Source organism: Pollicipes pollicipes, unplaced genomic scaffold (assembly GCF_011947565.3).
Source record: "Pollicipes pollicipes isolate AB1234 unplaced genomic scaffold, Ppol_2.1 Scaffold_5080;HRSCAF=6000_pilon_pilon_pilon, whole genome shotgun sequence".
In the NCBI taxonomy this organism is placed as follows: Eukaryota; Metazoa; Arthropoda; class Thecostraca; order Pollicipedomorpha; family Pollicipedidae; genus Pollicipes; species Pollicipes pollicipes.
Window position 1 is genome coordinate 56,251 of NW_023596613.1, and position 10,903 is coordinate 67,153.

Here is a 10,903-nt window from a genome sequence, read left to right on the forward strand (position 1 = left end):
CCCTCTCTCTCTCTCTCCCTCTCTCTCACTCCTCTCTCTCTCTCTCCTCTCCCTCCTCTCCTCCCCTCTCTCCTCTCTCCTCTCTCTCTCTCTCTCCTCTCCTCCTCTCTCTCTCTCTCTCTCATCCTCTCTCTCCTCTCTCCCCACTCTACTCCGTCCCTCTCTTTCGCCCTCTCGTCTCTCTCTCCCTCCCCTCCTCTCCTCTCCGCTCTCCTCGCGCTCCCTCTCGCTCTCCCTCTCCTCCCTCTCCGCTCTCCTCTCTCCGTCCCTCTCTTCACTCGCTCCCCGCTCACCTCCTCTCTCTCTCGCTCTCTCTCTCTCTCTCTGCTCTCCTCTCTCCTCGCTCTCTCTCTCTCTGAATGCATACGGATGGCGACGTTCCGCTAGACGAAGATCCTGCTCAATCTCGTCCCGTGCAAATCGGAATGCGCCAGCTTGTTGCTTGACACCGACAGCGCCTTGACTGGCTGGGCGCATAACTTCTGTGCGAAGCTATAAACATAATTTTGGGAATGCCCAAAGGAGAAAGACGAGCTGGTCATTGCGGCTGGGCTACTCCAGCTAAAGGCTATCTAACGGTCCAGCTGGGACAGTTACTAGAGGCATGCCGGAGACCTCCAGACACGGAAGCCCACCAGAGTTGAAGCGAGCTTTCCTGGAAGGGGCCACTGGATGAATCTGCAAGGATGAAGTCAAGCGGCGCCTACTGAATGCATGCACCACCCACTTTTCGGGCCGAGCCCCAGTCGAAACTCACCTGGTACACGGAGTACTCCGAGAGCCGGTAGAAGACTGGGAGGTAGCAGTAGGCGGCGATTGGCGTAGCGATGGCGTACGAGACGTTGATGAGCACGAACTGCGTCCCGAACCGGTAGTTCTCGGCGCTGACACCCAGCAGCGTGATGGCCGACATGAAGCTGGCCAGCAGCGAAAAAGCAACCGGTAGCGAGCCCATGCTGCGGTCCGCCAGCAGGTACTCCTGCCAGCCGCCCAGAGAACGCTCAGCACTAAGTCACGGTATGCTATGCCGACACCCCCTTCGACTCTGTCTGTGTGAGGGGGAGATGGTGACCATCACAAGGCAACAGCTCTGGTGCCAGGATGAGGACCTCTTGATGAATTGGGCGGGGGTAGACACGATGTTTACCTGTTTCTTTGCGTGCGGTGTCGTGGGGCGAACATTAGTGATGTTCCAAATATGGGACAGCTGACCCTAGCCTACTGCCACTGAGAAACAGCAATGAGTCCTGGGACACTGAAACTCTGAAGCCTCTCAACTGAGTCAGGCATGACGTAACTGTGCATCTATTCTCAAGCGACCACTCCTCCACTAACATTTCAATTTATTGTAATATTATCACAATAAGGTATCGAGTATACATGAATTCCGGAGTCCCATCCCAACAGCCTGACTATTTTTAGCTTTGGTAGCAATGTAAAGGCTCTTACCGCCTGACTTCTCTGTCGGCCGCCTGTGCACGCGAAGTAGACGCCTATCATAGCAGAGATGGACAACATCATGCCGCATACCACATAGTCAGCCAGAGTGAAGGCCGACATGGTGGCAGGTGCTGCTGGCTTGAGCAGATTTGGATCCCCTAGGGAGAACACAGAATATGATAAAATGCACAAAACTTCACAACATGGACCCAGTGAACAAAGCTTTTTTTTATTATTGCATGGCTCAATTTCAAGTTATGTTGATATCAATATGAAAAACAACACTTGCATCAACATGCTGGATTGGACCACAAAGAGCTCTTCCAAAACCCCCAGGCCAGCATCAAACAGATTGGCAATGTAATTTTTGCAGCTAGGATTGAGTGATTGCAGTTGCCCTGCATATCAGGATGTGTGAGAGGATTTAACTCTATCCCTGGGGGCAAGCCTACAAGCCGCCTTCAAAGCTTTTACCCAGACAAGTTTTGAAAACTTTTGAGATAAGTGCTGAAATTGTAAGAAACTAAGTTAACACTATGTTTTATATGCTGGCAAAATCTAAAGTTTCTAGTCATGATAGCTGATTATTTACAACTTCCACCTTGGAAGGAATTTGGGTGACATCAGGAGGCCTGAGGATTTTAACCCTGATGATTGTTGATTTTTTCCCTCTTTCTCAAGGTAATGTTAGTGACATTCGTTCAAGTGTTTGAGTACGTTGCATGTATATAAGTCATGTATTTTCTTTGGCTAAAGCCCATGTAAAAAGCAGCTATTGATACTTTTGCCCCAGCCTGGTGTTCTCTTCCACTTTTCCACAATTCATTTCAGATATATATCATCAGATTGCTTGAATGAGAGATTATACTTATTTCTTATCATAATTACTCAAGTTCCAAGGTAAAAGTATAGATGTACCTGTTTCATGATTATTTACAACATGCTCTGCCTGAAAAACAATCATTGCTGTACAATGCTCTTTTTTAACAATAGGTACCAATGTATACCATGACCAGAGTTAGAGCAATGATTGGTATTTGGGCACAGTTGACAATTTTCAGGCAGAAATACCTTAAATGGCACAGCTCATGCTGCACTGAAGCAGCTCATGGTATCTGGGGAAAGGCAATGCACTGGGAGATTGTGTTACCAAATATTTAGCTGATGATGACCTGTGGAAGAAGAAATAGAATATAAACTAGAAAACACACTTCTTTAACATGATCAGTTGTCTTTTGCTACCATATTATCTTGTCCTGCCTTGCATGGGCCTGCTTGCACAACCCTTCCTGTGGTGAGGGATTTACAGATTATATTGATGATGATGATGATTTGGAGTTTTAGGGTGCATCAACTGCTGTAGGTCATGCAGCACCCAACAGATTATATTGAGGTGCTCAGATAAAGCTTTTGGGCAAGTGCAAAGCATTTTGCCTGTGACAATTTCCACAGCTTGTGCTTGACTGCTAAAATGGCTGCAAACAAATGCTTGCCAGGTAGCCAGTGCCAGCTGTAAATCTGACAATGTAAAAATGCAATGCAGCATATTGGATGATAAATACAGTATGATTCTGGCCCACCTTGACTGTGGCATACATTTTAAGCAGTCAGTAGGTACAAGTAACATCATAGGAAAATCCTGGGAGATGCACCTGGCCAAAACATCAGCTCCTGCCTCAAGCAGAGGTGTTGCTGGGCCCATTTGGATAACACTGGATTGGCACAACTGGCCATGCACAAAAAATCATGCAGGCTGGTAGGTTACCTGTTCTCAGGCTGGAATTTCCCTAAAGCCAAAATAAGCTTTCTGATCATAAGATGGTGGAAACATATGAGATAATGTTAAGGTGAAAAAGGAACTTTAGGCCAGGGGCAAAGATCCCTTGAGGCTCCCCCCTCCTCCTAGCTGGAAAAACGCACTAATCACAATTTGGTACACATTTGGTCCTACGCATGACGAGTGCGCTTGCCGACCATAGAAATTTCTGCACAATGTCCAGACAGTTATTTGATTCAAGAGCCCTACTAAATGGGTGAACACGCCTCCATTGACCAACTGCCATACCACAATGAATGCAACACAACCAACGTAAGAAATGTTTCCCGGCACCCACCCACCCACCACACGCTCCGCTCAGACGCACAACCCACAACGACCCAGCGCGCCTTCTGCACTCCCCGCACTGGCACCAGTACGCAATTCAAGGGTCTTTCACTTTTGACTTTCATGCGCCACTATCACGAATATTTTATCGCTACCATATTATAGTTTTTCCTTACACACTGGTTCGCTAGCGTCTGCCGGTAGTAAGTTAGTCCGTGTCCAGATTACGATTCATATTCAAGTCCCCATTCCAGATTAAGAGAACCATGTAGCATAAAAAGGTTTGCACACTTTAAGTATGATGCCTGATTACGATAAGTACAATATTTTAAGACCGGTCCCCGGAATCACCGGCGTTAACTTTGGATCAAACATAGCGATCTGAAAAAGCGCACTCTTTCAATTGTTTGGACGCCAGTGCACGGTACTCATGATACCTCGATCACTGCTGCAGGTAGGGGGCGCAGGGGCAGGCACCCCCCGTTTATCCTCCGTGGCTCCGTGGGGCTTTGCGGGGCCCTCGGAACTTACGATTATCGGCCCGATTTGACGGCCCGACGAACCCGAAAGACCGGCCGGAGGCCGTTTTGAGGGACATCGGTCCGCAGGGCTGGGCACTCCAATTCCAACCAGAAGGCCCTGCACGCTGATCAGGGGCCCCTGAGTCCAATAGGGCCCGATATGTTGGTTCAAGCACTTCCATTTGGGGTCTCCATTGAAGAGTCTAAGGGGACGGGAGGGCTGGTCAGAGGTCTCATTCACGGGCCCCGGCCTGAGGGGACGAACCCCCCAAATGACAATCAGAGGGCCCTTTGCACCGATCAGGGACACCCTAAGTTGATATGGGTCTATGTGTCGGTCAGGTACTACCAGTACCGCACAGTCCGCTTCGTACCGCTGTGGGCCCGAGGGTTTCATTCCCACTCAGCTACAAAGCCGGGGCAGTGACTTACACCGGTCGAGATTCCTGTATCTGCCAGGGACCTAAAGCGCTGTACCTGTCAGGGGCCTAAAGCGCCTAACAGAGGATCATGCGATCGCAAGGGGCCCCGTGCCGACCAAGGGCAGTGTTCGATGAGGCCCGAAGAGGGGCCCGGGCGGCATAGCGGAACCGACTTGCAAAGGCCAGGTTGGAGGGCGTAAGGGCTCGAACGCTGAAGGTCACATACATAATTGCGATCCGTAGAAGTCGTGACCTGAAATATTAGTCAAATGTCCTCTTGTGCCGTTTGAGATCTCCTGAGACCATGCAGGCGTCCAAGTCGGCTAGAGACCACGAACATCGAACAGCTGGGGCCCCTACCCAGGCAGGAGCAAGACATAGGTCCACCATCTCCGCTGGTCTGGGTCCCTGAAACAGTAATTTGACCCCCTGTGTCGGCCAAGGGCCCACAGTTGCTTGACAGGAGACCATGTCTCGGCAGTTGCCCCTGGTCGGTCACGGGCCTTGCTTGAGGAGGGGCCGGAGGGCCCCTCGGGACCAAAGATCAAAAGCCCGATTGGTCCCGGGACCCACCCCACCCGTAGTTCGCGACCTGCAAATGTCAGTCAGAGGGCACCTATTGGGGCCTCCTTATTAGGGAAACTCTATCCAATTCTAAAGGGCCGCACACACGAAGAGAAACAGTCGGCTCCACGTCCGCCTGAGCCCTTGAGGTCCATTTTCCCTGGGCAGGAAAAAGGCCGTGACCCGCGATTTGCACTGCTCGGGGTCCCTGACTCAATGAGGGGCTCCTGTGTCGGTCAGGAGTCACAGTGCCTAACTGGGGTCGTGAAGTGGCCAATGGCCTGAGTCAGCAAGGAACGGTGTTTGAGGGGGCCCGAAGAGGGGCCGGAGGGAAGACCAAAGATCATGGGCCCGGTGTGGAAAGGCTGAACGGTCCAAGCGGCTGGCTGTAGATCACATGGAGGACCTCACCCGTAGGGCTATAATCTCAAATGTCAGTAAGAGGGCATTCTACGCCTACTGGGGACCCATTAAACATAGCATTCCTCTATTTTGGCCAGAGGTCAGCAACACCGAACGATCGCCTTCGTGTCGGTCTGAGCTCTAGGGGCCTTTTCCCAAGCAGGGCCACGGCCGGGTCGTGATTTACATTGGTCGGGGCCCCTGCAACGATGCGGTTGTTTTAGCGTTCAGGGCCAACAGCCCCTAACAGGGTATTCTGTGTTAACAACGGACCTCGAGTCGATCAGGGAAAATTTGCTCAACAGGAGCAGAGACGGGAGCCCGAATGGCAGGGGGCCTCTTGCGCAGGTCGAGGCCCCCTGGCAATGCAAGGAAATGTGAAAGCTAATGATTGTTCACATCGAGCAAGTCCGGCATGGATCCGTCCAACCGAGCTGGAGTCTTTGAGCCAATTATTGGAGCAACTGCGGCTATTAGAGATGCTGTAGAGTCAATCAGGGTTTTTGCGTCTGCCCGAGTCAGAAAGCTTCCTGCGTCAGGAAGGACACCAAAGTGACATGAGTGTATCCCTCTAAGGGTCTCCGGATCGGCCGGGGGATCCCCCACCCCCGTGTCAGAATGGCAGCCGGAAGACACCCCGGGGTGGCACAGAATGGCCCTTCAGTCCTTGACCGGGAACAACAATGTGGCCTCTAGTTTTCTTTCCAAGGAGCCATTCCCGAAAATAAGGGTCTCATTAGTGTTGAATGCCGTGGGTAAAATGAGTTGAAAACGAATGATGCCATCCCATGCTTGCCTGAGAACACTTATTCTTTTGCAACATCGACAAACGAAACAGTTTATTAAAGGGCTGGAGCCTACGCGCCCGCGATCTCGGAAACAAGTTCAACAATGGCTTGGGTCTCAGTTCCCGTGAATACGAACGGCGTTGACTACTGTAAGCAACACCAAGCGATGGGTTCCGTGCGCGCGAGAGCGACCGTCATGAAATAATGTTTTCGAATGTCTTAAAATTAGGTACCGTTCATAGACCAGGCCTGGCCTATCTTTTTGAAAACTTTGAAGTTGTCCTCCGGACGGATTAGCAATTGCAGCAACGCGAAAAAAATTGAGATTCCACCCTTACTCCTCAGTTTCACCACCAGACTCCAGTACCACCTCATGTTGCTGTAAAGGCCAATCCGTTCATTGTGTTGGATGCTAATATTGTGAATTTGTAGGGCTGGGTTAACCAACGCCCGACGCTGCCTCGTCCCGCAAGTTGACCCCGGCTTGACCAGAGTTGGCCTCTGATTGTTTGGAACCCAACTGTCAAGAGAACATGTGCAGCGTGATCATTGGTGGCGCCGGGTGAGCTCAGCGCGGCGCGACCTGTGGCGGGGTCAGCCCACGCGAGGAACAGAGTGGGGAGAGTGTGGCAGGTCATGAGACGGGTACGTGCTTCTTGGATAATAGAGTGACATGTGAGCTTTGAGTGTTCGTGAACCCAGCGTGTCATATGAGGTAAGCTCGCAAAAATTCCATGAAGCTAAAAATTGCACGGATGAACTACACACCCAGACTTCCCTGCATCTAGGATTTGCTTGTCTAAAGCGTTCGAAGGTACTTTTCTCAGATACGTCACCATTTTCGTCCCCCGTTGGCTACGACATAGTGTTCGGCGCGTGGCCGACGCTGCGCGGCCTATGGAGACGCCTGTCATTGAGGTCTTTGTTGCTAAGATTTGCAAGCTCGCATGATCAAGACTACGTTATATAATTTGTATCACTTACCAATTCCGACTGAATGTTGAGCATTTCCAGACAAACATGGCTTGACCAGGAAATATGATTCGTGGAAAAAGTTCGATCTACGTCCGCAGAGTCGTAAATATGCCTGTTCAGTCAAGATAAAGATTCTGACAGAGCTTCTGAGTTGTATGTGCTTAGAAAGAGTACACTGGATTGTTGTGAAATAAAGAGCACCAATGGCTTATTTCACAGTCATTTAATGCATGACTTATTTAATTCATTGACTTACAATTAAGGCAGCTTGGATCTCGCGGTAGCTTTTGGCTTCTGTTACAGCTTTTGAAGGAAGAAATAAATATATCAAGCAAAAACATGCTCACATTAACAGATAGGACATACTGGGCGATATCTTTCTATAGGAGGGTCCTTCCTCTATCAGAATCTCACTATCACTATGTGTTATCCGTGTGCGTCTCCCTTACTAAGGCTTTAGCTGCACGCCTGCCCTCGGCACGTAAATTTCCATTGTCTGGAAGAGCATAAGCAATATTGTAGAAAATAATACACAAATGCTTTTCTTGGCCTTATGCGTAACGTTCGATGAAACAGATTGTCGAAACCTTATGCACGCATTATGAAACGGGATGTGGTTGGTAGCAATCTGAATTACACGAGGAGTGGGATAAAAAGGAATAAGTTGTTCGGTCTGTCAAAATAGCTCTTATGTTTTTACCCGGAGGATCTTTTGTTTCAGCCTTATACAATAATCAATTATTTCGCGTCCGCATGACATTACGATTTATTTCCTTGAGACCAAATGTACAATTGTAAAAAGCGAACAGGTAAATGATGACTAGTCTCAAATACCTGCGAAAAACTGATGTTTCGTGGACGCAAATTATCGATCGCAATAATGGGTCCCGCTCCTATTTATCCTGGTTTTCGTACATTTCAGATGTGGTAGCAATTTAGAATCACCTCTAATAACGCTAGCACATAGGCGTAGGAACGTTTCAAAAAGTGTGGGGGGGGGGCAAGCTCAGGGTGCACTTCAGTAACTTTTTCTGGAAAGCGAGCCCGATGACCGCCGGGGGAGGGGGGCGGGGGCGGGAGGGATGGGGGTTGTTATCGTTCTTTATTCAAATGTCATGGCTGCTATGCTAGATATGCATCTAGAGCTGTTTATCACTGGTGCACAATCTTGCCCATCCGACTCATCTGTCATTTGGTAAATAAGACTATCCAGCTTCCCTAGATTATTCGTACATTTTAACATTGTCTTTTCTGGGGAGGCGAAATTCCACGAGTGGGTAGACATTTTGGGTCATTAAGGAAGCATCTGCTCCCACAGTGTAGATGCCAAAATACGGTCTGGATATAGGCTGGTGAGAATTTTGAAAGTGGATTGATGGCTCACAGTGCAGCAGATTTTGTATGCGCCTTCATCTCGCTGGCTGCTTTTCAAAGATAAGACTTGTCGCAGCATTTTAGGCGGAAACGAATTCGGGAGCTTGAAACTGCTGGAAACAATGTGATAAAAGCCATAAAACTGGGGATTCTCTTTTAAGCATCAAGCCACATAATAACACCCATCTGTCATATGTTCGTTATCTAGGCCCTGCTCTTGTCCGCCGTCGGTGGCCACTGCCCTGGCCCGGATGTCTCTCGCATGACTGACTGCGGACTGATCGCATGGCTGCTTTGTTGCATACTTCTGGACCAGCGTTACTACTACAAGGTGTATGAAACATGTGTTGGACACCTGCAACAGTATCTTTTCCCGAGCTATCTTCCCTCACACCACACCATGGCAGAAAAGTAGCCTACGGGAAGCTAGCTGCCTTAGGAATGATTTGGCCCAACGGACACCTCATTGCCGATCCTGCAACGTATAAGAATTGATTTGCTTTTGAGTGTAGGCAGGGGCGTAGCCAGAGCCTTGCCAAGGGGGAACACAATGTAAGAACAGAAACCAGGAGCTACCGTGAGCTCAATTCTGTTTGTATTTTGAGGTCAATAAACTGCCGACATCAGGCGTTAAGCCACTGCATGGAATAAATTATCGGCGTTCTTAATTTACAATGGTTAGTAGAGCTTTTTCTAAGCCGATAAAGTTCAGAATCTTTGTCAACATTTTTTATCAGGGTTCTAGAGACATTGAGGACATCGTGGGGGGGGATCGTAGATCGATATGTTTGATCCAAATTTGGAGATGACAGGTTGATTGCAGATCGAGTGGTCAACAATGTGTATTAACATGGCCAAGCCGTGTTTCCCTGAAAATGTTCACCATTCAGTCAAAATCGATTAATGATGCAATTCATGTGACGTGTTTTTAACATGCGAGCTCGCAAATCTTGCAACAAAAGCCTCGACGCCAGGCGTTGCAGTCTCCATAGTCCGCGGTGCGTTTGCTCAGTAGCTAATATTGAGCTGTGTCCCACTGGTGGACGAAACTGATGACGCTTCTGAAATGTTTACCTTTAAACACTTTAATCGATTAGTAATGCAAGGTATGTGACGTAATTTTGAGCAGACGCACTCGAAAATTTTAGAAACACAAGTTTCTACCCCAGGCGTTGCAGTCTCCGTAGGCCGCGTGGCGTCGGCCTAGCAGTTAATATTAAGTTGTGGCCAACGGGTGGATGAAAATTACTACGATTCTGGAAAAGTATCCTTGGACGCTTCATGACATCAGATCTTACATTTAAAAGGCAGTCTAAGCGTATATTTCACGTGTGCAATTTTTAGACTGATGAAAAGAACGGATTGGCCCTTAAAGCACCGCGAAGCGGACCTGGAATCTGGACGTTGAACTGGAAGAGTTAAGGTAAAATCTCTGCTTTTCGTGTTTTCGCAGCTATTTATCTATCCAGAGGATAGATTAACACGGCGCCCACCGTCTGGTGTCACTTGCAGTGGCTGAAGCGGTTCGGTTCTACGGAAGTTGTAGCCCATGCCATCTTTGTCCTTGCTCTCGAGGTTTTGGGCGGGCATGTTCAAACCTTTTGATGTCATTTGTCTCACTAATCCATTCTGAAAAATGTACGTTCTCAGGCAAACATGGCATGACCTTGCTGATTTTATTAATTCATTTCAACCCGCCCTATTCAACAATAATGAGACCCCCACTCTACTCAACAAAAATAAGACCCCTTATTTCCTTCCGAGCAAGGGGCCTCTTGACTAGAACACCAGGGGTACATTACCGTTCCCGGTCAAGGGCCGAAGGGCTATTCCGTCCCATCGCGAAGTGTCTTCTGGCTATTATTCTGGTAGCACGGGGCGGAATCTCCTGGTCGATCCGGAGGGCATTAGCAGGTATATCATATCACATTGTTTCCATCCCCGACACGGGAGGCCTTCTGACCCGCGCAGTTGGCCCCGGATCAGCACAGGGACCCTCACTGACGCAACAACATCTCTGATCACCGCAGGTAGTCCGATAGTCGTCAGATAAATTCCAGTTTCGTGTTTTCTGTGTTCTTCAAAGATATTGAGTTCTCCCTGACTGTAGGTTGTAGATGAAATGGGGTTCCTTGTGTTAACATGGCTAACCCATGTTCGTCTTAAAATGCTCAAGATCCTGTCAGAGCCGATTACTGATAAGAAAACTACGTCATATGGTGTTGAACACGCATGCTCCCAAGTCATAGCAATAACACCCTCGACGTCCGGCGTTGCAGTCTCCACGCCGTGCGGCGCGGGCCTTGCGGCTGT

The 10,903-nt window shown here is 48.9% G+C and overlaps 1 protein-coding gene across 1 annotated transcript in view; it reads right to left on the reverse strand.

Annotated features, from left to right (window-relative positions):
- The window catches only part of LOC119101941 (putative sodium-dependent multivitamin transporter), a 3,031-nt gene extending 1,439 nt beyond the window's left edge, over positions 1–1,592 (reverse strand). Inside the window, exons 1-2 of the mRNA XM_037225335.1 lie at positions 1,450–1,592; positions 758–979 (exon numbers count right to left, since the gene is read on the reverse strand). Of these exons, the coding sequence (XP_037081230.1) occupies positions 758–979; positions 1,450–1,560 (333 nt within the window). The 5' untranslated portion in view covers positions 1,561–1,592. The remainder of the gene's footprint in view (positions 1–757; positions 980–1,449) is intronic.
- Between the last annotated feature and the right edge of the window lie 9,311 nt (positions 1,593–10,903).